Below are 26,770 nucleotides of genomic sequence, written 5' to 3'. Positions count from 1 at the left end.
GGTCAAAATTTTTATATTTCTATTAGATTGAATGCGTAAAGATACTTAAGCCCCTATCGTTATGTTTTGTATAGTTTACATGGGTTGTTGAGCCTGTCGGTCCCCACGGAACGATAGATCTGGTACCCTTTCTTTTGTTATTTTATAAAACCGTTTTCTTTTCAACAAAAAAATCCCACAGAAAATTGAGAACGAAACAATTTGTTGTTTTTACAAACTATGGAAACTGAAGAAGCCTCGGTAAGTATCATCATTACTGGATCTATTTCCACAGGGAAAACAGGGCTTGCTTATTATCTTACTGGTGACCCACGCAAACCTTCTGAAACAACAATTGCCAATAAACTGATCAAAATTAATTATAATTTTCATAATCAATCAATAGTGCTTGATTTTTGGGATACCAACGGCCTTGAACAAGCAATTTGTTCCGTTGGATTTACCATTAAAGTTGCTCATTCTAAATATAAAGTTATCCTTTTTGTTTATGAAATTCATGAAAAAGACAAATTTATGGAATTGGATCACCGACTCCAAGAGCTTTCTCCTTTTATGTCAAATGAATGTGTCAAAATTTTAGTAGCTAATTCTTTTCGTTCAGAGCCACCTGTGGTTTCACGAGAAGAAGGTGAAGAAAAAGCAAAAATGTACGGAATGCATTATTTTGAAACAAATTTGCTTACAGGAGAAGGGACAAAAGAACTTTTGGACCAAATCGTTCTTTTAGCATTTTCAAGTAAGAAAGAAGATAACCCACCAAAAGATCAAAACAAAGATAAGCCATCAAAAGAACAAAAAAGTAGACGTCAAAAAATGCAGAAAAGACAAGAAGCTTGTGTTGTTCAATAACTTTATTCCAATTTATTCTTGTAAAATTAATAAATAAAAAAAAAGATTAAAATGAATGGAAATTGGCCAATATTTCATTGGTATGATTTTTGGTATGAAGTTCACATAACTAAATAACTTTTCGTCATATATGTTTGTGTTGGATTTCACTTTTATCATAAAATATGTATGCATACTTTTTTGATTGCAATTCTCTTTTTAAGATATCTCTAGGTTGAAGGAAAACATGAATGTGTTATATTAATTTTGAAATAATTTCTCCATCAAATCCATTTCCAAAAATGAAATTCTGATTAATAACGAATTTTTTACGTGAGTTAAAGCAATTAAAACCCATAATAATTTAAAATTTATTCATAAAAACAAGAAACTACATATTTTCAGTTAACATGTCACAACCGGAATTCAAGTAAAGGCAGTGAAAAACCTCTAAAAAACAACTAAATGGAAAAACTTTTACGCCGCGTAGAAGAAATTGGAAAAGCAACAGGTAACAAAGATACGCCAGAAAGCCAAGGCAAAAACAACAAAAAAGTTGATAAATTTACTTTAAAGAAGCGAGAAATAAATCTTCAAATTAGAGAGCTTAGAAACGATATAGCTGAAAGAGATCGCTACGCCAATGCACGTGGTACTAAAGATGATAAACCTGAAATTGTTCGGCAGTCCACACTAATTAGAACAAAACTTCAAAATGTTAAGGAAGAAGCCAAAGCTATTCGTGATATGGTTATCAAAGAAGAAGCCAAATACTCTAAGAAAGGTAAAGAATGCCCTAACATTGAAAATCGATATAAGATGTGTGATTTAATTGATGCTCATATCGAAGAATGCGAGCGTTGGTTCAAAGGGCTTTCATTTGTCAGCCAAAAGAACGATCCCATGAAAGCCGCACTTCTTAAAGGTGCTAATTTTTCAGCTAATCTTAATCCCGAATTAGTCACATTTGTTCCACAAGATCCAACACAGACCGAACTCGAGGAAATCGATGGCATTGATGAATGGCAGCTTCAAATCAATGAAAATGAACAAGCGATTGATGAGAAAATTGATCAAGTTCTCGAAGGTACCGAATTTTTGAAGCATCTTGCGCAGACAATGCACGACGAGTATCAAGTTTTGACTGTCATGACTGACGACGTCGATAAGCAAATGGATAAAACGCAAGAAAATTTGGACGATGCAAACAAAAGATTGGAACATACAAAAGATGCACTGGGAACAAAGGCGGGATGTTGTATGGATGTGTTTTTGGTGATTTTACTTATTTGTTGTGTTGGATTTATATTGTGGAAGTATGTGTTCTAAAGAATGTAATCCTTAAATACAATTTAAAAATGCTCTTTCGTGATTTTGTATTTGTATCTTTTATAAACTGATTGGGAAAATATAATTAACGTCACAGGACGTTATTGTTTCATTTTGATTTATAACATAGTAATTAATTGTATCTTTATCATAATTTAAAAATATGTTTAATTATATAATTACACTTAAAGTGTTTTTGAATTTTAAACAAATATGGCGAAAACACTTTCATTGCCTCCAGAATTTATTAATATATGCACAACAAATGAAAAAAAGACAACACAATTGTTAAAAAGTGACTGTTAAAAATCACTATCGTAACAGTTACTATCGTAATTAGCGAAAGAAGCGAACGTTATTTTTTTATTCGTTTTTTGGAACGAATGAAAAGAAAGAATACAAAGCATAGATTAGTCCCATTAGAAACGCTCTACCCTAATCGCCCTCCAAAGCAACAAACTACAAGAAAAATTCATTTTCAAAACCCTGGAGTATCAAGCGAAATTCCAGAAAAAACCGAAGAAAATAATTCAGTTCGATATCTTCAAGCAAAAAAAATTCACCAAAATATCTTATCTCTTTCTACACCACTTAAAGAAATCGAAGATGATACTAAATTTATTGTAAATACCATGAATTATGCACTTCAAGTTCCTAAAGCCATAAACATTACATTCAATCGTATTCATGGTCGTCTTTATGACATTCAGCGTGAAATCGAAGAGTTTTCCACTGATAATTTAGATAAACATGCTGTTACTATTCAATCCAAATTCAGATCCTTTTCCAGCAAGCAACATTATAATGTTATTCTTAATGCTGTTCATAACACCATACGACGTGATTGTTCTGCAATTCATGAATCACTTCTTGGATTTTTTCTTGCGTATTCAAAGCGTGATGATCATTTTCGTGTTCTTCTTAATCGACACTTTGTAAATCAAAGTCGTAATGCACTTAAACATTGGCGTGATTGGTCAATTGAATCACATGAAGCCACCAACAAAATCAAACATGATGTCCTATTAATGCAACGAAGTTGGCTTGATCAACATTGCAAAGTATTTCTCCGGAAATGGAAATACATCAGTTTTTCGAAGCATTCGCGAAAGGCACTTTTCCGTTTACATCAAATGATAAGTGAAGAAGCGCAAAAACGTGTTGTAGAAAAGACTTCGAATAGTGATTTTAATGAGTCTGATAATTCTCTTTTAGAGCTTTTAAAAATTGAGAAACGAAATGTTATAATTGAAATTGGGAATAAGAATCATGAAAATCATTTAAAAAATTTTATATTTAAAACATGGATAATATATGTTAAACGATGTAAAGATGCTTCTAAACGAGCGAATGCAATTGCGCGCTCATTTTGGATAAATCGTCGAAAACGAAATTTTTTCGATGCATGGTATTCATTAAGTGTTGGACGTATTATAGTCTTTGGTGGCTTCAAACGATGGAAGCGACCACAGAATAAGTATAAAATTCTTTATCATGATAATTTTACTTTAATGAAAAATGTGATTCAATCATGGAAATATTTATGTGATAAACGAAAGAAAGTAAATGAATTCATAAGAAAACATGAGAAAATATTTTTAAGAAATTGTTTTTTGGAATATAAAAGAGTTATTTTCGAAAGAAAAGAACGAATTTCGCAAATGTTCGAAGGTTATATCGATTCACTTCGAAAGCGTCTACGTAAATCTTTTCGTGCATGGTATTATTATACGACAAAAGAAAAAGTACGAAAAGAACCATATAAATTCATATTAGAAAGATCGAAACTAAAAAATGAACGATTCATAATCCGCCAAAGTTTTCGCAGATGGAAAATTAAGTTTATTCAACATCAATCAAATCGATTATATTTAGAATCAAATGAAATCGATTCATTTATATTTAATTGGAAATCTGCTGGTGATGAAATGGAACAATCACTTGAAATAATTAATAACTTAAATGCGAAATTACGAAATGAAATCGAAAAAAGAAAAAATGACCTCAATAGAAGTATAAAACGTATTAACTTTATGAAGAATGAACAAAAATCACTTTCTTTCGCTATGAAAAATATTGCAATAGAAATACAAAATTTGCATAAAATCGTTGGGAAATCAACAATTGGATATTTCTTAGACATAAGACCGATCCAAATGAATGCAGTCGATAATGCACCAGAAGCATTAAATAATTATCTAAAGAAAATGGAATTGGATAAACAAAATTCAATAGAAAAAAAGAAAAAAATGGAAAATCCAAATAAAGATCAAGATATACCAATAAGAAGAAGAAATGATTCAAGTTTAAGATTAAGTTTTAATGGAAATCAACGAAAATTTTTTGGTTCTTAATGAATAAAATTGTTTGTAAATTTAATGCACTTTTTTAGATTGTATTGTTTATTTATAATAGGAAGAGCCATTGGCACTTTTCGATCAGATTGAGAGGCTTTGTTCGATTTATCAGAAATTCGTAGAGGTGTTCAAGATGCTAACACATAAAACGCAGTTGTTACACACTCGCCGAGGAAATGTAATACGTCTATCACGTGAGCACTATCTTCGAGAAGATATTGATTGTCGACTTCCAAATTTTTCAGAAAATCCTTTTACAACTCCAGATGCAGAATATGTTCTTGTTCTTTCTTCAGAAACTATTCTAAATCAAATGGATGCTCTTCAAGATGACAATATGAAAAATATTTTATTTTTACAGACAATATATGAAACAGTTCGAACTAAATCAAGAGCAACTATAAATAGACTTGATCGTCTAATTCGTACTCCAGAAAAGCATTTTTCTGTTTTTGCAAATGAACATTATAAGAAAACATATGTAGAACAAACAGAATCAATGACTACACAAGAACATCATCAATTATTAATACTTAAAGCACTTGAATTCTTATCATCCATATTTCCAATTATTTATTTAACAAACACAGAAAAAGATTATGAAGAAATGAAATTAATTTCAGGTGATTCAACTCCATTTACAATTGATACAATACATCATTGGGCAGACAACAATGAGTCATTAGCCAATCGTCTTACAGCGCCCGATGCCATCAATGCAGATGAGATTCAATATGAAGATCATTTATCTGCTCTTGAAGTTCATAAATTAGTAGATCAAGGTAATGCATTTGTAGGGACATTTTCTCTCTCACAATTTTCTCGAGAAGAAGCTACTGTTCGTACTCAAAAGAATGGAGAGATAATAATTCAAAATAAATTAAATCAAAACAGAGCAATTGAAGGTGACATGGTCGCAGTCCAACTCCTTCCGGAAGAGAAATTTCTTGTTGTTGGTGACACTAAGTTCCCTACAGGCAAAGTTATCGCCATCATGAAGCCTGCAAGCCGCATCATTTGCGGAACGATACAACAACCGCCGACGGTTACCAACGATTGGCAAAACGTTCTCGTTGTACCACATGAGCCATCGTTACCAAAGATTCGCATACGTACCCGTATAGTTAACCAGCTTCTAGGATGCCGTGTCCAAGTAGCCATTGATGGTTGGGCTAAAAACTCACGATATCCAAATGGACATTATATTGCTACAATTGGTACATCAGGCGATATCCAAACCGAGAGTGAAGTTATCCTTCTTACACATCAAATTCCACATAATAGTTTCCCACCAGCAGTTATCGAATGTTTACCACCTGCAGATTATCAACCAACAGAAGAAGAAATTAGCAATAGACGAGACCTTAGAGATCGTTGTGTTGTTTCCATTGATCCACCAGGTTGTGTTGATATTGATGATGCATTACATTTCAAAGATATTTCCGATACCGAATGTGAAGTTGGCATTCACATTGCCGATGTTTCTTATTTTGTTCGAGAGGGCACAGCCATTGATTTAGAAGCACGAGAACGAGGCACCACAGTATATCTCACCGAGAAGCGCATTAACATGTTGCCAAGTTTGCTCAGTGAGAACTTATGTTCACTGATGGGCGGCATTGAGCGCTTTGCGTTCTCCGTAGTTGCGATTTTAGATAAGCGGACAGCCGAAACCAAAGACATCTGGTTTGGTCGCACGATTATCTTAAATCGCGACTCAATGTCATATCAAAAGGCCCAACAACTTGTCGAAGATGAGAATGATCATAGTGAAATAGCTGAAGGCATTCGACAATTATTATATTTATCACGTATAATGAAGCAAAAGCGATTTGATGCCGGCGCACTTAAGTTGTCATCACCGCAGTTACACTTTGTATTAGACTCTGAAACTCATGAACCATTACGGGGCGAATTGTATGAACATTTGGAAGTCAATTCGCTTGTCGAAGAGTTTATGTTATATGCGAACATTGAAGTTGCGAAGCGCATTTATCAAGTTTTCCCTCAGTCGGCGATGTTGCGAAGACATGAGCCACCATTAGCTGCTCGGTTTGACTTTCTGAATCGCGCTTTGAAGCGATTCCATTTGCACATTGATCCCGAATCGAACAAAACGCTTACGGAGACTTTGGATAACGTTGGTGAGAAGGAGAAGTCACTTGACGAAATCGTACGAATCATGACGACACGTTGCATGCAATTTGCGAAGTATTTTGCATCTGGTACGCAAAGTTATGATAACTTCCGCCACTTCGGTCTCGCGATGCCAATTTACACACATTTCACATCGCCGATTCGAAGGTACTCCGATCTGATAGTGCACCGCCAATTAGCGATTGCGTGCGGATATGAAAACGTATCGAACGAATTGTCTTCGAAACAATTTGTTGAAGGGATCGCTGAGAATTTGAACTATCGACACCGGATGGCGCAGGAGGCCGGAAGAGACTCCGCGCAGCTGTTCATGATGGAGCTGCTCAGGAAGACGCCGGGCAAAGTGGAGGAAGGAAAGGTGATAAGGATAAAGCCGACGGTGTTCGTGGTGCTCATAGAGAAGTACGGCGTCGACGGACATATACACGTCGATGGAGACAAGTGGCGATTCAACGAGGACGAGGAATGCCTCTGCTCGGAGGAGAGAGTGATAAGGATATTCGATACGGTGCGTGTAAGAGTAAACGTAACACCAATGAACATGCACGGAAGAAGCAGACTCGACTTGGAGCTCGTGAACGAGTGAATGGGCTTTTTGACTATATAAATAAATTGAAAGTTGTCATATTTGAAATTGGATTCGTTGAATAAACTTTAGAATTCATCGAAGGAAACGCTAATGTGCACTGGGAAGTAACGTGCTATGGATGAAAATGTATATGAATGTTGGTGCTCGTGTGTAACAGATAATATTGGGTAGTGGACACCAGTAAAAAATTAGGTAGCAAACTACAATACAGATTTTTGTGTATGAACATGTTCAACTATGCTTTTACTGTTAATCACTATTAAGATATCTTTATGCAATACAATATCGAAGAGCCTCGTTACTATTATATTTATTATGGTTTGTGTAAACAACCTCAACTTCAAGAAAGAACTTGTTTGTAAAGCATTCCACATGAAGAATCTGCCTAGCACAAAGCCAAATTACTTTCCAAAATGAGTCACCCCAATGTCATAATATACATTGACTATTTTTTAATCAAAAAAAGATGACGTATATATCGTTTAAGAATTTGCAGATGATAAAGATCTACAATAATATCTTAAAAATCCCCACGAACTGTCCGAAATACAAGTTATACAAAAGATATTGTTCACATGCTCAAAACATTTTACAGCGTGATTTTAAAAGTCAACAGATAAACATTCTGAATCATCATCACCAAGAAATAATGAAACATGAACAAACTATGTGAATCATTTGATGAACTTGAACAAGGCATCTTGAAAAATAACACTTGTAGTATTCATAAATCAAAGCAAAATATCAAAGAAGTTCCAGTAATTATCATTTATGTTATTAAAAATTAAAATGTGTTAAACATTTATAACAAATTTCTAATTGGAATTTTTCTTGGGTCACGTTATAATCATGTTAGGTGCATTGAACGAAAAAATTATGTGATTTTAATAAGTTTCATATGTTTCAGTATTTCCGTCGAATTTTGACTTTACATTATTTTATGATATGCAAAATTTGAATCGGTAAGGACTATTTTTTAAGATTGCTTCATTTCTATTTCTTGTATTTGAATATTTGTTATTTATTGTTGAAAAGACTGGGTTAGAATTATCATTTGGCTATCATGATGTAAATTCATGCTGAACCATATTGTTGGACATCTTGCATTATTGTAAAAATAGATTTTACATTAACATCAATTCCTTCATTCATTAAGAGCATTTTGAATATTTCTATATTATTATATCTAACTGCAACATGGAATACTGTTTCAAGTTATTAAAACAATTCCTATATTAATATTAATATTAATAAATATATAAAATTATTAAAACAACATTAACACTTTAATCATAGTATATTCAGTATACTGAATTTGAATTTTATTGAAGATTTTATTTGATAAATTATTGGTATCGAAACCAAATTATAAAATAAAAATACATTATGTTTGCACTTCCTCTCATCGCATTTACATGTGTTGTTCTAAAAAAATCGAATCTGATTCATTCCTAGAAATAATTTCTATTGTTGAAAACAGCTTTAACTCATCAACAAACAGAAAGTGGCAAAACATTTAATTCAAAAAGTCACTGAAGAACAGTTTAAAGGCGAAAATCCAATTGAAAATAAATATTTTTCACGTAACATTTCAGTCGCTACTATTTGTGCAGTAAGAGAACTTTTTGAGTGAAAATTCGTGTTCACATCCCACAAAATTTTGAATGATTCTAATTGAGCGGTTGCAAATTCTTCTTCACTTCACAAAGATGACAGACAACATTCCGAACGAATTCCTCTGTCCAATCTCCTTGGAGATCATGAAGGACCCCGTCATTATGCCTGATGGTCAAACGTATGAAAGAGAACAAATTGAAAAGGCATTATCTGTTAATCCAGTTTCCCCATTAACGCGTCAACCGATGAGTATGTCCGATGCCAAGACAAACTATGCACTAAAGAGTCTTATCGACAAATATCTTTCTGAACAAGCACCAAAAACGGCCGATGACGATAATGATGAATCCATTCCTGAAGTACCAATATCGACAGCCAAAATCAATGAAATTACGTTTGACAAATTATATGCCAATTACACAGAAGATCCAAAGAATAGAAATAATAATATATTTCAAGTTGTTCTTCAACCAAATCAAGTCGAAGCACGAAAGCCAACATCGCTTATAGCATTAATTGATGTTTCTGGATCAATGTCCGGTAATTCGTGTCAAAATGTAGCTGGAATGGAAGACTTATTTTTATCACGACTTCAATTAGTACAACACGCATTAAATACCATTTTAGCGCTTCTTGGGGATGATGATTACATTACTCTCATTGCTTTTGATGACCAGGCATCAGTTGTGTTACAACCGACAAAAACAACGGCCGCAGGGAAGTCACTTGCGGGTAACGCAGTCAAATCACTTTACACTAAGGGGTGCACCAACATTTGGGATGCCCTAAGATTGGGTATTCAAAATGCCAAAAAGTTCGATGGAGAAGAATACAATATATCAATTCTTCTATTCACTGATGGAGAACCTAATGTCAATCCACCAATGGGAATAATACCAACATTGACTGAAGAACTTTCAGATATACCAAATCGTAAATTTACAATTTCATCATTTTCATTCGGATACTCAATTGATTCCGTTTTAATGGAAAACATTGCCAAACTTGGCAATGGAATTTATGGATATTGTCCTGACTGTACAATGGTTGGAACGATATTAATTAATTATATGTCAAATCTTTTAACAACACTTTCTCCAATTGGTACAGTGGAAATCAAAGGCTCTAAGTACCAAGGAAAGCACGAGATTAGTTTGTATAATGGAATGCCCACAAATGTTGTAATTAGTATTCCGAAAGATGCAATTTCAGACTTAGAAATTAATGTAACGATTCCAACGACAAGCCAAAGTTTTGGTGTTGATGATATTCATGAAGCTAATTCTAATAAAGAAAAAGAAGAGATTAGAGATCAAACATATCGCTACTATTTGATACAATTAATTTCTAAATATATAAAGAACACTAGAGCTGATCTTAATGAAGCTCTTACCGATGTTCAAAACTTCTATAGTGAAGTTGATGCAATTCAAAATCGTTCCGTTTTTCTTGATGCTCTTTTAGTTGATTTGATTAATGATGATGATAATCATGGACAAATATCAAAGTCCTTCCAAAAGAAATTCTATGAGAAATGGGGCAAAGATTATATCCGTTCTTTCTTACGTTTCCATATTGTACAACAATGTGGTAACTTCAAAGATGAAACATTAAAGTTTTATGAAGGAGAGAAATTTAAAGAAATCAGAAAAGTCGCAAATAAAATCTTCTTGAATTTACCACCACCTAAAGGAAGAGAAATTAGTCGTGATCGGAGCCAAGGCACAACTCAATTTAATAGGAGGACAATGACACGATTTTATAATGCTAGCGCTGGTTGTTTCAATGGCGAAGCTAATGTTAGCCTTAAAGATGGTGCTAAAAAGCTTGTAAAAGACCTCAAGAAAGGTGACATACTTGAAGACGGAGGAATTGTCCAATGTTTAATCGAAATGAAGATTAAAGGTGTTGGAACATCAAATTGCGTTGATGTGAATGGGGTGCTCCTTTCGCCCTATCACCCTATTCAAATTGAAGGAAAATGGGTATTCCCAATAACGGTTAACGATCAAAAGGTAGAAACCGTTAATTATTGGTACAATTTGGTTCTGGAAGGAAAACCTATTGTAAGATTAAATGGAATACCTGCAATAACTTTAGGACATAACATGGAAGAGGGTGTATTGAAACATCCTTACTTTGGTACTGATGCTGTTATTAATGCATTGAAGAAATACGATACTTATGAAGAAGGAAAAATATCAATCGATGAACCAACAGCAACTCGTGATGAGTCAGGTCTAATTTCAACATACTTTTAACTTAAAAGTTCAAAGTATTTTTTTCTTGCTTCGAATCTCTATTTTAATAAGATTTATAGGGTAAGCTATCGAAGGGCGCTACGTGCAAAAGTATTTTCTTTGATATAAAAAATTATTGTTATTTTTATTTCTTAATTTTTATGATTAATATTTTTTTAATGTGCTCCAGTCGAACAATTTTTTTATAGAAGATTAAACATTTATTTGAGATGTTTGGATAAAATTTGTATTAATTAATTTTGAAAAATTCAATTTCTAAATCGAAATATATAATTTGTTTGATAACTGAAGATGAAATATTAAAACAATATTTACATCATGCATTTCAAACAAGGAAAAAAAGGAGTAAAATTTTGGTGATATCACCTACAATTCGATCAATTATATTTTCGGTTTATCTCAAAATTCAAATAATTATTCAAAAATTTTTGAAACATATTCATAAAAAGTGCAAAAAACGGAATTTTTGCCCTTGAATTATCGAAAATTTCCTTAACCCCTGAAAAATGAGGCAACGGTTGCAACCGTTCAATATTTTTATCAAACCTCAAATCACTTCACTTTTAATGTACCCAGGTCAACCAGGTTATCCACAACAACCAGGCTATCCTCAGCAGCCAGGTTATCCACAGCAGCCAGGATACCCACAACCAGGCTATCCACAGCAACCAGGATACCCACAACAACCAGGATATCCTCAACAACCAGGTTATCCACAACAACCAGGTTATCCACAACAACCAGGTTATCCACAACAACCAGGATACCCACAACCAGGCTATCCACAACAACCAGGATATCCACAACAGCCAGGTTATCCACAACAACCAGGATACCCACAACCAGGCTATCCACAACCAGGATTTCCTTTCCCACCCCCACCAGGCCCACCTCCACCACATCATCACCCAGAACCCAAGCCTGAGCCTCCTAAGCCACCTGAACCAGTTTGCAACCACGAGTTCTTCATGCATCAATGCAAGTTCTGTGGAAAGAAGGAATGTGACGTAAAGGGATGCCAAAACTTCTGCTGCGGTAAGTGTACCGTTTGTGGAAAACTTGAATGCGTCGCCAAGGGAAGATGCGTCAACTTCATCTGCGGAAAATGCACTGCTTGCGGAAAGCCAGAATGCGAGACCACAGGAAAGCACAACATTATCTGCGGTAAATGCACAATGTGCAACAGAAAATTCTAAAAACTCAGTTTTTTAGAAATTTTTTTTTCATTTTTCACCTAACATTTCTTTGACAAATTATTTATTGAAAAAGTCGCTCTTAAAATGGATGAAGCAAAAAAGGAAATCAAACAATTATTAACAGATCCAGATTTTTCATCATTTAAAGAATTTAATAATTATCAAGTATCAAATGCACAGTTTTCAAGGTGTACAGTAAATGGTCAAGATATGTGTCCCATATATTTCCATTGCAAAAATTGTTGTAAAACAGATCGCTCAATATATTGCCTTTATTGCTTTGACAAAGACGAACACATTGGCCATAAGGTAACGATTTTTTACGGCAATTTGGCAGTATGTGATTGCGGTGATCCAAACGCAATAAATCGCGAAAATTGGTGCGAAAAACACCGAACGCCGCTTGAGCCGGCGGAAGTGTCCGAGAGTTATCTCGTCAACTTCAAAGCGGCGATAAGTCGAATTTTCGAATTGTTATCATCGAACGAGTGCAAAGAGCCGCAAAACTTCCACAGGATTTACAAAGTTTTGAGTTATACGTTTCAATGGGGTACATTTTATTTAGAAATCATTTCGCAAATTTTATTTGAAGGAAATCCGCCAAATTTTTTTAAGATTTTGAAAAACATCGATCCAATTGATGACGATTTGATACAGCAATTTAATTCGATGTGTTATTCTGTTATTACTTCCAAGAAATTTGTCGACGGATATATTTCCAACTTTACATCTCTTTTAGATTTCTACGAACCATTTCTACTTAACTACACATCGCTAAGTAATATATTTACAGAAGCAATTGGACTTTCATCGCAATGTATTTCATACAAAAAGAATATTCTCGAGTCAGAAAAGAAGCATCAAATCATTGGTCATTCATTTAAATTGCTGTATAATTACATCTCACATTACTCCATCGTTAATGATAATTCTGAAGTTACATTCCATTTTTCGGGCACCCCAAATTTCATCTGGCAGTTGTTCGTTGACATCGAGAAACTTTTTGAGTATCCGATAATTTTTTTGAGAGCACTTAACGACGTGAATTCAACTGCCATTACAGAAATAATTAAATTCATTTCAATGAGACAAATTGTGAACGTAATCAAACGTAAAGAAGGTGAACATGAGCTCTATCAAACGGATAATTATTATAAACGGAACTTCATCTATTTATGTGTCTATGAGTTAATACCAATCATTTCACAATGCATATCGTTAATTTCTACTGAATTTCCAAAGGACCAAACGTTCCCCAAAGCCATCTATTATGAATCGAGTTTAAATTTGAATGAAAATAATTTCAAAATCATTGACAAAATATTCGAAGAATTATTTTCTAAGGCAATAAAACTTCGAATCGAAAATATCAATGAAATGTCATCTGAAATATTCAAACAAAATTTGATAATATTAAATCCTTATAACGAATTTTTCCCTATCTCTGATCCACTTATTGACTTTAGTATTAATACGTTAATATGTTTCTCATTACATAATAACATTGATCCGAATTATCTCCTGAAACGAATTGGGTTTAATGATATTGATGAATTAACAGCATATGTAATGTCTTCTGTTTCAGGCAATTGTTTAATCCAAAATAACTTCTTCGCTTCAAATGATGAATCAATTACAGACATCGCAAAAGACTTCGAATATCATTACGAATATATAACAACGATACAAATATGTTTACAATGTTGTGAAGATACAAATAAAATAATTTCAATAATTGCTGAAGAATTTGGTATTAATTATTGGGATAAAAATACAGCAACTGATTTAGTCGAATGTGAGAAATGGACAAATTTAATGACATTGTTATGTCGGTTCTTAATAATCATTGCGTGCGACACAACGTTCTCTGGTTATCATTTCAAGAAGGAATCATTACGAAAAGCGATAATTCAATATATATATTCCGGTGTTAATACAAGAGAACAATTAATTATTGAGTTAAATAAGTTTAAAGTCGATAATGATACTCTCGACGAAACATTTTTGGAAGTAGCTGACCCTCAACAAATAGATAAAGGTATTAAATTGGTATTAAAACCTGAATGCTTAAATGAGGCAAATGTATTTTTATATATTTCATCAAGTAATTTCTATAATAAAATTAATGAACATAAAGAAAAGTTATTAACGATTCCTAAATTGGAATTATTACCTGATCCAATGAATAGAATCAGAGATTTCCTTAAGTCCAAAGTATTAATTAAATTAATGGAAAAATTATTAAACGCAAATCCTTCAAAAACTTCATATACATTAAAACGTACTATTTTCGCATTATATCGATTAATATTATATACTTTTCCCAATGAAACCGAAAATAAACTTATGAAAATCACCGATTTGTTAATTTCGAATATTTTATCATTAGAAAATGGCATTAAATTGTTAAATAATTTCGTGAATGAATCATCTGAAGTTTCTTCAATGATTTCGAATTATGTAAAATCAAAAATCGAAATTGATGAATCGAATAAGCCAAAGCCTAAGCGAATAGATCGCTCAGCGATTTTAGCCAAGTTCCAAAAACAATTAAATGCTTTTGCAGATGCAAATTCTAATGAATTAGCAACTTTCGATTCTGCTTCACCTAATTCATTTACTTGCGCTTTTTGTAGTGAATCATTTAATGATAATGAAGAGCCTTATGGTATTATTTCTACAATATATCGAACAGGAATCCTTTCGAAAATCGAACAAATCATTGCACATGATTCCATTCCACGTTATCCGATTACTTGTAGAGTTCAAACTTGTGGTCATTGGGCTCATATTAAATGTTTTAACTCCGGTAATGAAAACGTTGTATATCTTTTGGCATTAAATGAAAGTATAAAACAATGTCCAATGGATAGAACTACTTGTAATACTATAATACCTGTGTTCGAAAATTTAAATACACAAATTGAACAAGAAATAGAAAGAATTTCTAGTGAAATTATTTCATTATGTGGAGTTTCTATTGCTCAAACAGTTGCATATAATATTGCTTTACTTGAAGTATTAAATAGAACTGAACCTAAATGTATCGATGATAAAAAAATGATTCTTGCTTTAATACATTTGATTAGAATCGCTTTCATTGTTAAAGATAATAATGTTTCAGATACTAATGATCCTTTTGCTTTATTTGCTATTGATTTCTTTAATAGTGCAAATTTAAGTGATAATGAAGAAATATTTCAAAAAATGATTAAGAAATATTGGAAGATATTGGCTATGTCAGTAGCTCCTCATGATAAAGATATACATAAGTCATTATTCGAAGTGTTTATAAGACGCGTTGAGTTATTACATCAAATGGCATCAAACCCGAACGATACAATTTCAATACCTTCAGTTGAGGAGTTTACAGAAAAGTACGAGCTGATGCCTTTCCAAAAAATGATCGAAGATTCAAAAGCAGAAATCACAGATATAGCATTTTTATCGCCATGTGTGAAGTTTGAGTTTACTACATTATGTGAGAATTTTGTTGATTTCTTTTATAATGAAAATTTAGGAAAATATTTGAAAACCGAAAAAGTGACACTTGCGAAATGTTTGTTTTGTGGAAAAATTTGTTATAAAAGTTTTGGACTTATAAATCAAATAGGTTTGGATGATACAATAGATCACTGTATGAAATGTACAGAAATGACAGTTACACCATTTTTGATGTTAACTGGCAATATGGCATCAACTGTTCAATTGGTGGATTGCGATTTTGGTAGAGAACATTATAATTTTGGACCTGTTTATTTCGATCAGTTTGGTGATAGTGATATCGGATTTGCAAAAGGCAGTATTTTAAAGTTAAATAAAACAAGGGTTACAAGATTAATAGAAATGATGCTCAGCGGGGAATATAGAAGAATGTTCGGATCAACAAATACATTACAAGAAATTATAGAAAGAATAAATGATTTGATTTAAATAATAATTATAAATAAAATATATTTTGTATTAATCATTGAAATATGAACTTATTTTTTCTTTTTCATTCAGTAAATTCCGTAATCTAATAAAATTAGAAATGTTTATGGCATAAATGATTTTCAGTGTATTTTTTTTTAGCAATTGGAAATTAAGAATCAATAATATAATCGAATTATAATTTATAAATTTTAATATATGATAACAATTTATTTACAACAATTAATCATTTAGCAAGCTCACTCTGAAGTGATACTATTTCCCTCTTCAGTGACACAAGTTCTTTCTTTACGTCGAATGAACTATCAGACACATTAGTTGACGAATTCTTATTCTTTGATATTAATCTATTGCATGCAATCGTTGCCAACATTAATGGTCTTAATATATAAGAAGAATTTGACATTCCTGATATATCTTCTGATGAATAAAATGACGAACTTTTGACTTTTGTTGGTGTTGACACATCTGAATCATACATTACCGAACTACTTAAATGTTTGTATCTTTCCAATGTTGACATTAACTTTGCATTTTCTTCTTCAAGTCTTGAAATATCTTTGGATGATTGTTGTAACTTTTTTAATAATCGATTGTTTTCATCTAATGCGTTTGAAAATTTTGTTTCAATATCTTTGGTCTTTTGATCCGTTTTATAAATAGTGTTTTGTGTTTGTTGGTTAGTAATGTTATTTTGTATTTCTGTTAAAATACGCTTTTGATTCCGTTTTTGTGCTTTAAGTTTTGATTTAAGTTCTTGAATTTGTTTATTGGAAGATTCTGTTTCATGTTTGTGTCTATTGATTTGTTCTTTAAGTTCTTTATTTTCTTTTTTGATTTGATGGTGATTTGAAAGTTTCTTTTTCAAAAGTAATATATTGCTTTGAAGTTCTTCATTAAATTTAATAAGTTTAGTATATTTGGATTTAAGTTCATAAAGTTGATTTTGATAATCTTGATTTTGTGTTTCTGCCAATTCAGCTCGAGAGTTATGCTTGGCTATTTCAATTATGGATTGAGCATTTATGTCTTCTTTTTCTTGTGTCATTTGAGTAAGTTTGAATTTTAATAATTGATTTTCATTTTGGATTTCTTGAAATATTTTGGTAATATCTGAAATTTTTTCAATTCTTATGTTTAGTTCGTCAGATAGTTGTGTTAAAACAGTTGGAATTTCTTTATTTTTCTTATTTATGATATCTTTTAATTGTTGAATGAGGGCTTTATCATTCATTAAAGCTTTTCTAAAAGAAAGATTAATAGATAATTCCGACTTAAATAATTCAAACAATATTTGTAATGATTTAATTGCAGGATTTTGATGAATTTTTGAATGTTCAATAATAAATTTTTCTACATCTTTTCCTTGCCGAAGAATTTCATTTTGTATTTCATTTAATTGTTTTTCTGTCTGTGAAAATGAAGAACTTTCCTCAGTTCCTTTGTTCTCATCTTCCATTTTTTAACGTATATATTTAAACGTACAAAATCAAAAACACGCAAAAATAACAACTTACACAAAGATATCAAACCTATAACAGAAGTAAAAATGTGGTCGTCATCAATTTATTGAAGAGCCAAATTCATTTGAAAAAGAACAATAAAGTAGAAGAAAATGGAAATTTTATTAATTTTTTTTTGAAAAAAATTAAACCTTAATTATTATGTTCCACATATCTTCTTATACCACACCCTGCGTTTGGTGAAGCATCATTATTATTTTGATTACGATTTTGGTTACTATTTTGATTTCCATTATTTTGATTACTATTTTGGTTTCTATTTTGGTTACTATTTTGATTTGCACCATTTCTATCTTCATTTCTGGCGTTGACAATTTCATTTAGAGAATTAAAAAGCATTGCTTGTGCTAAAGTTAAATCAGTACAAATTTGATCGCAAATTTCTGATTTGATTTCACGTCCAGGTAAAATACTCTTGAAATTTATAAGTAGTTCTTCAATACTATTCACAAGTGAAACAAGTTTAATTCTCGGAGGACAGTTGAAATCAGGAGAATCTGTTAATTGTTGGATAGATTCCTTAGTAAATTCAATGTTTCCAAGGATTTTATCATAGTTCGCATCAAGGATATTATGTGCAGATGCATATTGAATGAAAAATATGAGCGCAGGAAGAATTATTTGTTGGTTTTCAATACCTTTGCTAATGATGCGACTAAGTACTTTTGAACTTAATAATTCTAAATTGTCGAAATCACCAAGAGAAATGAAGGTAATTAAATTGTTTTCTGTTAGAGTGGTATCAAGACCATTTTCAATTTCAGATAGAAGAAGTTCAACTGTACGTGAGCAATTTGTGGCAAGATTTCTAAGAAGAGATGGGCACTGGTATTTTTTGGCAAGATCAAAAAGTTCATTATTAAGTTGTTGATCAAATTCAAAAGGAATATTTTCTCCATTAAGAAACTGAACAAAAATGGAGACAGACTCAGATGAATATGTGTTTTCAATTTCAAATGGGACTCTTGTTCCATTTTCTTGGATATGTTGAAGAATTGCATTGCACTTATTAGCAGCAGTCAAAAAATTATGAATTACGAAATCTTCTACACCACGTTTAACGTGTAGATCTTTCATCGTGCTGGACATCATTAAAAATTGTGGTTAATAAAATTTGATTTTGCCGGCTGGCACATTTTGAAAATCGTTTTTTCACAGCCAATTTTTGCCAAATAATACACCACCCCAATTCATCAAAAAGTGGATTTTTGAATTAAACCCGATCATTTTCTTATCGACCGTTAATCCTGCGAAATATAAATCCGATGATTCTTCATTCATTTAGCTCTATTTCTTGTTTTTTGTGTAACGTACGTATCACAACCTACATAAATATTTATTAGAACAAAGCAATTCCTAAAATAATTTAACACAATTTTTTTTCTGTTAAATAAGCGATGATACTGATAAACCATTTCAGTTTCTTGTATTAAATCAAGAATGCGAGTATATAATATAAAAACAGTTTAAAAAAGTATATACACTACATTACAAAGTTTTATTTAAGTCATGTTTTTTCGCTACATCTGCTGACTTCGCCACGATGTATTCATTTGGGGACAATTTCAACTTCAGATAATCAAAGTCGACTACTTTTCCTCCTATTAATCTTATTAATTCTTTTCTAATTTTCTTTTGTATTTCGCATTCATTTTGTGTGTTTTTTGTTAAATTCTTAAGTTTTTCACTTTGTAACAAGAAATCATTTTCTTGTTGAATTTGTAACTCTTTAATACTTGCGATTTCATCAAGTTGATCCTTAATCTTCTTTCTTAATTTCTTCTTTTCTTGTATTACCATGTTTCTTTCTTTTTCTTGTAAGGATTTAAATTTCGACATTTCTTGATGCATATTTTCGATTGATTTTTGATGTTCGATTTCGACAATTGAATTCGTAATGAAATCAAATGCATCATCGAATGAATCGCCAACATATCCGTAATTCTTAGCCTTATTAATTAAAGATATTACGTTTTTATTATCTTTATCAGCTTTTGATTTAAAATTTGTTATTGTTTCGATTATTTTATTTTTCATTTCGTTTGTTATATCCGAAATAATTATTATTTTGATATTAAACAAAATTAATAAAATTTTCGAAATTAATTCATTTGTTTCGATTTGGTTTTTATTATTTCGTTTAATAGTTTCTATAATTTCTTTTCTGGATTTACATTTTAATTCGTTTTGTAATGAAACATAAAAATCTTTATAACTTTTAGAAACATTTATTAAATCGTTTGTCTCGAATATGTTTTGAAGTTCTTTAATACATTTAAACATTTCTTCAACTTGATTAACAATTTGATTTGTATCACATTTAAGTGTTTTTTGTATATTATTCTTTTCTCCAATTAAATTTTCTCTTTCTGTTAATAATTGATGAAACTTTTCTTCAAAATTTCCTATAAATAAATTTGGAATTTGTTTTTCTATATTTTTTATAGTTTCGATTATCGGTTCTTTAGTATTTAAATGTTTTAATATTTCGTTTTTTTCGTTATATAAATTCTCATAATTTTCTTTTAAAGTTTTAACAAGAAAAATTACATCAGAATTATCATTAGAACTCATTTTTAATAAAGAAATTATTTCGTTTTGAATGTGTTTCATTTGATCAAATTCATTTTTTATTGTTTTAACAGAAGTAACAAAGTTTTCATCTTTTTCGATTTGAAATTCATTTCTTATACTTTCATTTTGTGTGTTTAATTGAATTAATTTTTTAGGAATTTCTTCAATTGTTTCTATATCAGGGAAAATAGGTGTTAATTCTTTCATTATATTGTCAATTTGTTTCATCAATTCGTTGTTTGTTGTTTCAATTGAATTGATTCTACCTTTTGAATGATTTACTTCTGATTGAATTGATTTCAGTTTCAATTTCAATGTATCGTTTGATTCGTTTAAATTTATAATTTCTTCTTCTTTGTTCTTTATCATTTCTTTAAGTTTTTCATTTTGACTTTTTATTTTTTTCTTGGATTCGTTAATGTTTTTAATTTTATTTGCTAATAATTCGGTTGAATTCGATAGTTCTTTTACTTGATTTTCATGTTCTTTAATTTTTAATATCAAATTTTTATTTTCATTTTCAATTTCATTAATTTTCATTTGTAATTTTTCATTATTATGTTTTAATAATTTTATTTCATTATTCATTTGATCTTTTTGTTTTATTATAACTCTTTGACTTTTTTGCAAATCTTCATTTGATATATTTTTAATTTTAATTTCTTCGTTAACTTTAAGAAATGAACTTTTATATTTATTTAGTTTAAGTTTCGTATTATTTAATTCGATGTTTATATCATCGATTTTATCATTTAATTCTTTATTATCATTTATCAAATTAAAATTCATATTATTTAATTCATCAATTGTTTTATTTGTTTCATTTATTTTTTCATTCGATTCTTCAATAGTTTTTTTAAGTTCTTTTTGCGTTTCTTGTAACAAATTTTCTGTGTTCTTAAGTTTATAAGTAATTTCATTGTTTAATGATTCGGATTTTTCGATTTCGTTTTTCATTTGTTGAATTTGATTTTGAAGACTTAAATTTTTTGTTTTCATATTATCTATTTCGGAATTTAATTCTTTGATTTCTTTTACGTTTTGTTCTGATAAAAAAGATAATTTTTTGTTCTCAGTAACATATTTCGAATAATGATTTATTTCATTCATATAAAAATCGGATTTTTCTTTCATATCTTTTAAGTCTATTTCCATTTCTTTAACTTTTTGTTTTAACATAATGTTCTCCGAATTCATTTTATTCTTTTCGTTTAAAAGTGAATCGAACTTTAATACTTTTTCTTTTAATTCATTTATAGTAATTTCGAGTTTATTTTTTATGTTCGAAAATTCGTTTTTTTCAAATTCGTTTTTATTTATTATATTTTGTAATTTTACATTTTCTCTTTCTTTTTCTTGATATTTTTTCCTTAACGAAGAAAGTGATGTTTGTAATGACGAACTTTGATTAAACAAATTGTTGTTTTCATCTAATAAATTTGTTATCTGTTTACTTTTGGAACTATTTTCATTCTTTAATATGTCGATTTGCGTTTGAAGTGATTCGTTATGATTTTCTAATGACTGCTTTTCTAATTTTAATTGATCAATAATTAATAATTGATTTTTTAGTTTCGAATTTTCTTCATATTTAAGTGAATTTTCTTGTTTAAGTTTAGTGATTTCTTTCTTTAATTTAGCAATTTCATCTTGAAGAAATGTCTCGCGTGTTGAATACTTTTCAAGTTCAACATCAAAATCTTTTTTGATTCTGTTTAACTCATTGTTCTTTGTGCTATTTAGGATTTGATTTTGAAATTCGATTTGATTTTGTTGATATTCATAAAGTTCACCAAATAATTTCTTTAGTTTTGTTTTAACTTGTGATTTAGATTTTTTTGTATCATCTAAATATTGTTCATGTAATTGTGCTATTTGTTGCTTTAAATTGTTAAGTACAAATTTGAAATTGTTTGTTTTGGTTTTGATTTTTTTTATTTGATCATTATGATTTCCTAAATCTAAGACTTCTATAATTTGTCCCCTTAATATCTTCATTGCATCATCTGAACTTTTTTCTTTTTGAAGTGAAAGAATTTTATAACCAATTGATTCAAGAGATTGTGATTTCTTTTCACCAAAACATGCTTCAATTGCTTGTAAACGTTGCATTAAAGTATCTAAAAATTTTTTGGTATCACTATTTAGATGAATTTTTATGATTTCACAAACTCGATCTGGAATAAATAATGACGATAAAGAATCTTCAAACATTTGCTGTACAAACAAATCAGATGTAACAGAGGCTAGGATTTGTTGTAAGGAACTAAGGAAAGAATCAATCCTTTCGGATACAATGGGATTTGTGGTGATTTTTTCACCACGAGTTTTCATTTAAACCCGTTTAAATTAATATTAACGATAGAACAGGAACGTTAATTTCCCCGGTTTGAAATAAACGTCTTCTTTAAAAATAATCGGAAGAACTGTCAATATGGAGATAAAGCAGAAACCTCAAGATGAGTTTATAAACTTTCTTCAAATCAGTAATATGTTTTTTTGCTTAAAAGAAGAAACTATTGAAAAAACAGTAAATTGGTTAATGAGCAAATTTGATGATACTTATTCGTTATCTTTTCAGTTATTTATTAGTCAAATGTTATATTCATCTTATATTGCTAATATGAATGATCTTGATTTATATTTGTGTTTTATAAATAAATTTGCAAGCATTAAATCCAATTTTCTTGATGTATTTTCGCATTTTCTTCTTAATGAAAATTCAAAAGAAACTTTAATTATTTTTTATCATTTATTTAAACAAAATTTATTAAATTCTAAAATTATAAAAAATATAACTGAAAATATTGAAATTCCATATTTTATTCATTATATTGTAGAGGAAGAACCTATGAATCTGAAAATTAATCGGTATCTAGGACAAATCTATAATAATTATGAAGAACTTTCAGAAAACGATTGGGAACTTCATCAAAAATATATTGAAGAAGGACATAGTCCAAATGAAATTGCAACAATAATTAGAAATGATGAAGTAGATAAACTTCAAGAAATATCATCACCAAATGATTTTGACATTAATCAAATCATTGAACCATCACTTTATGAAAGAAGTGATTTTATTAATGGGGAAGATGTTACATTAATTGATTATGCAGCATTTTTTAAATCAATTAAATGTTTTAAGTATTTACTTATGAATGGTGCAAATGTAAATAACACTGGCAAATATGCAGTTGCAGGTGGAAATCTTGAAATAATTCATTTATGTGAACAAAATCATTCAACATTTGAAGATGCACATGAAACAGCAATTGAATTTCATCGCAATGATATCTTTAAATATATTTATGAAAATAAAATTATAGAAAAAAATAATTTAGAAGAATTAGGGAAAAAATGTATTTTGTATTGTAATTATGAAATTTTTGTATATCTTGAAACGAAAGGAATGAAAATTAATGCTAGCATTATTAATGAATCTGCAAGAATAGGTAATTTATATCTTGTTAAGTATTTTATTAATAACAATAATTTTCCAAATGATATTTTGGTATTTTCTTCACAATCAGGAAATATAGAACTTGTTAAATATATATTAAAACAAAAAGTTATTAATATCAATACGAAAGATACACATTTGTTTTATTTGATATTTATTTTAATAATTTTATATTTCAAAATAATATTTGGAAATTATTTAAATTATTTGAAACAGCACTTATTAAAGCATCTTCAAATGGTCATACAGAAATAGTTAAATTACTTCTTGAACAAAAAGGAATTAATATTAATGCTAAAAATATTTATTTGTTTTATTTAAAATTTTTTTTAATAATTTTATATTTTAAAATAATATTTGGAAATTATTTAAATTATCTGAAACAGCACTTATGTGTGCATCTGAAAATGGTCATATAGAAATAGTTAAATTACTTCTTGAACAAGAAGGAATTGATATTAATGTTAAAGATATTTATATGTTTTATTTAGAATTTATTTTAATAATTTTATGTTTCAAAATAATATTTGGAAATTATTTAAATTATTTGAAACAGCACTAATTTATGCATCTAAAAATGGTCATATAGAAATAGTTAAATTACTTCTTGAACAAGAAGGAATTGATATTAATGTTAAAGATATTTATATGTTTTATTTAGAATTTATTTTAATAATTTGGTAATTCAAAATAATATTTGGAAATTATTTAAATTATCTGAAACAGCACTTATGTGTGCATCTGAAAATGGTCATATAGAAATAGTTAAATTACTTCTTGAACAAGAAGGAATTGATATTAATGCTAAAGATATTTATTTGTTTTATTTAAAATTTTTTTTAATAATTTTATATTTTAAAATAATATTTGGAAATTATTTAAATTATCTGAAACAGCACTTATGTGTGCATCTGAAAATGGTCATATAGAAATAGTTAAATTACTTCTTGAACAAGAAGGAATTCATATTAATGCTAAAGATATTCATTTGTTTTATTTATTAAACTTGTGAAAATAAATCGGCATTGAGGAAACTCTATGAATTTTTTGAATACAGACCGTTTATTATTAGGGAAATCATGAACAATGCCGAGAACATAATTAACCTTTACAAACAAGGATTCAGCCAAAAACAAATAGCAGGGATACTACATGTTGGAACTCATCGAGTTGATAATACAATTCGACAGTTTACCTCAACAAATGAAATTCCAAAAGAATCGGAACGTGGAAAGCCTCAGGTAATTAATAATCAAATAAGAGAATATATAGAAATTAAAACACTTCAAGATGCATCATGAATTGGTAACAAAAATTGGATATCAATGGAAATTGATTTCTTAACATATAAACGAAAGAGATCCAATTTCATGCAAAAATGTGTGGTACACATGTGTAATAAAGAAGCAGTCAGAAATATTGGAAAAAAATTAAAAAATTTATTAATAAAAATTGAATGAAAAAGAGATTTTTGAAACTAAATCGACAATAATCCAGTTTTCAATTTTGAGAAGTTTACATATCTTCCCATTATTTTTCAATCTATTGGAATGCCGTATTATTTTCTCCAGTTTATTTATTTTAATAATTTTTCATTTCAAAATAATATTTGAAAATTATTTAAATTATTTGATACAGCACTTATTTGGGCATCTTCAAGCGGTCATATAGAAATTGTTAAATTACTTCTTGAACAAATAGGAATTGATATTAATTCTAAAATATTTATTTGTTATATTTAGAATTTATTTTCATATTCTGGAATTTCAAAATAGTATTTGGAAATTATTTAATTTATTTGATACAGCTTTTATAATTGCATCTTGGAATGGTCATACAGAAATAGTTAAATTACTTCAATAGAAATTCTCGGAAAAAGTTTTTTAAAAAACATTTGTTTTTGAGTAATGCTATTAGCCATTAGGAAAACCTTATTTTTCTCGAAAATAGATATTTTTTTTCTAAAAACATTCGTTTCAGGAAAATATGTTGTTTTTTAGGAAATGGTACAGGAATTTTAAAATGTTTAAACAGAACATTACTTAGTTTTCCCATTGTTTTCATTTTTTGTTAATCATTTAACATAGTCTGTTCTGACAAAAGCGTGGCCATTGTGAACCAGTTCAAGTTTTCACATCGTTACAAAGCCAAAAGGCATTGGAGCCGTTATCACGAAGACAAAACATTGGTAGAATAGATATTTCATGCCTTTGATTGAGCATGAAACTTATGAATATTCAAAAGAGAACAGATGTTCCGTCCAGCCTTCTTTCGAAATGGAAAAAAAACTCAAAAATAATAACTATCGTCGCGGACAGCAGTATGGTGTTTGGTGAAGGAGATTCACTCCAAAGCAAGAAGAAGCAGTTGCAGATTTCATCAAAATCCAATAAATCATTCCGGGGATTGTTGTCAAGAGGAAACAACTCTGCCTTTTACTCTTAGAATCATGGAAGTCTTTTGATGTACAAAAACAGACCAATATGAACATACCTATTTCTTACCATTTTGTTTTAAACTTTTGTGAACGATATGGCCTTTTCTCTAGAAGGATGGGAAAATGAAAGAATGAAAATTTCTCAAGAAGAAGTTGATGAATTTGCCAATCTTTATTTAAATGCAATAGCAAATTATAAAGACGATGATATCATCGATATGGACGAGACTTGGTGGAACTATGTTTCCATCAGGTACCAAGTTCTTGCCCAAAGAGGTCATGGAGAAGTCAATGCACAGCTCCCGGATGAATATAGGAAAAACTTATCAGTAATTGTAACTATTTCTAGTTCAGGCAAAAAATATCCGCCGATATTTATTGCACAGGGGATAACGAACGCATGTCATGAACAGTTTGGTGCAATGAAGTCAAACCTTTGCAAGTATGAAATCTTGCATTCAAAAAAAGGAAATACTTCCTAGTCATGCATGATCGAATATTTGCGT

General features: G+C 29.9%; 7 protein-coding genes across 7 annotated transcripts; 6 read left to right on the top strand and 1 right to left on the bottom strand.

Annotated features, from left to right (window-relative positions):
* Positions 1–219: 219 nt before the first annotated feature.
* GO595_006198 (ras family-domain-containing protein) lies at positions 220–849 on the top strand (the record flags this gene model as incomplete). The annotated part of the gene is made up of 1 exon (XM_067919525.1): positions 220–849. One exon carries the CDS (start codon positions 220–222, stop codon positions 847–849), a length of 630 nt encoding a protein of 209 aa, XP_067773794.1.
* Positions 850–1,293: 444 nt separating this feature from the next.
* On the top strand, positions 1,294–2,157 carry GO595_006197 (uncharacterized protein; the record flags this gene model as incomplete). Its single annotated transcript, XM_067919524.1, has 1 exon — positions 1,294–2,157. One exon carries the CDS (start codon positions 1,294–1,296, stop codon positions 2,155–2,157), a length of 864 nt encoding a protein of 287 aa, XP_067773793.1.
* A 383-nt stretch (positions 2,158–2,540) lies between these two features.
* GO595_006196 (exosome complex exonuclease RRP44) lies at positions 2,541–7,257 on the top strand (the record flags this gene model as incomplete). The annotated part of the gene is made up of 2 exons (XM_067919523.1): positions 2,541–3,218; positions 4,639–7,257. 2 exons carry the CDS (start codon positions 2,541–2,543, stop codon positions 7,255–7,257), a joined length of 3,297 nt encoding a protein of 1,098 aa, XP_067773792.1.
* A 1,712-nt stretch (positions 7,258–8,969) lies between these two features.
* On the top strand, positions 8,970–11,138 carry GO595_006195 (von Willebrand factor type A domain containing protein; the record flags this gene model as incomplete). The annotated part of the gene is made up of 1 exon (XM_067919522.1): positions 8,970–11,138. The coding sequence occupies one exon, from the start codon at positions 8,970–8,972 to the stop codon at positions 11,136–11,138; it is 2,169 nt and encodes a 722-aa protein (XP_067773791.1).
* Positions 11,139–11,704: 566 nt separating this feature from the next.
* Positions 11,705–12,334, top strand: GO595_006194 (LPXTG cell wall anchor domain-containing protein; the record flags this gene model as incomplete). Its single annotated transcript, XM_067919521.1, has 1 exon — positions 11,705–12,334. The coding sequence occupies one exon, from the start codon at positions 11,705–11,707 to the stop codon at positions 12,332–12,334; it is 630 nt and encodes a 209-aa protein (XP_067773790.1).
* A 5,588-nt stretch (positions 12,335–17,922) lies between these two features.
* On the bottom strand, positions 17,923–18,882 carry GO595_006193 (uncharacterized protein; the record flags this gene model as incomplete). Its single annotated transcript, XM_067919520.1, has 1 exon — positions 17,923–18,882. The coding sequence occupies one exon, from the start codon at positions 18,880–18,882 to the stop codon at positions 17,923–17,925; it is 960 nt and encodes a 319-aa protein (XP_067773789.1).
* A 7,477-nt stretch (positions 18,883–26,359) lies between these two features.
* On the top strand, positions 26,360–26,746 carry GO595_006192 (DDE superfamily endonuclease containing protein; the record flags this gene model as incomplete). The annotated part of the gene is made up of 1 exon (XM_067919517.1): positions 26,360–26,746. One exon carries the CDS (start codon positions 26,360–26,362, stop codon positions 26,744–26,746), a length of 387 nt encoding a protein of 128 aa, XP_067773788.1.
* Between the last annotated feature and the right edge of the window lie 24 nt (positions 26,747–26,770).

Source organism: Histomonas meleagridis (assembly GCF_020186115.1).
Source record: "Histomonas meleagridis strain 2922-C6/04-10x chromosome Unknown contig_40, whole genome shotgun sequence".
Lineage (NCBI taxonomy): Eukaryota > Parabasalia > Tritrichomonadida > Dientamoebidae > Histomonas > Histomonas meleagridis.
The sequence above is the reverse complement of the archived record's forward strand: the minus strand, read 5'-3'. Positions and strand labels throughout refer to the sequence as shown.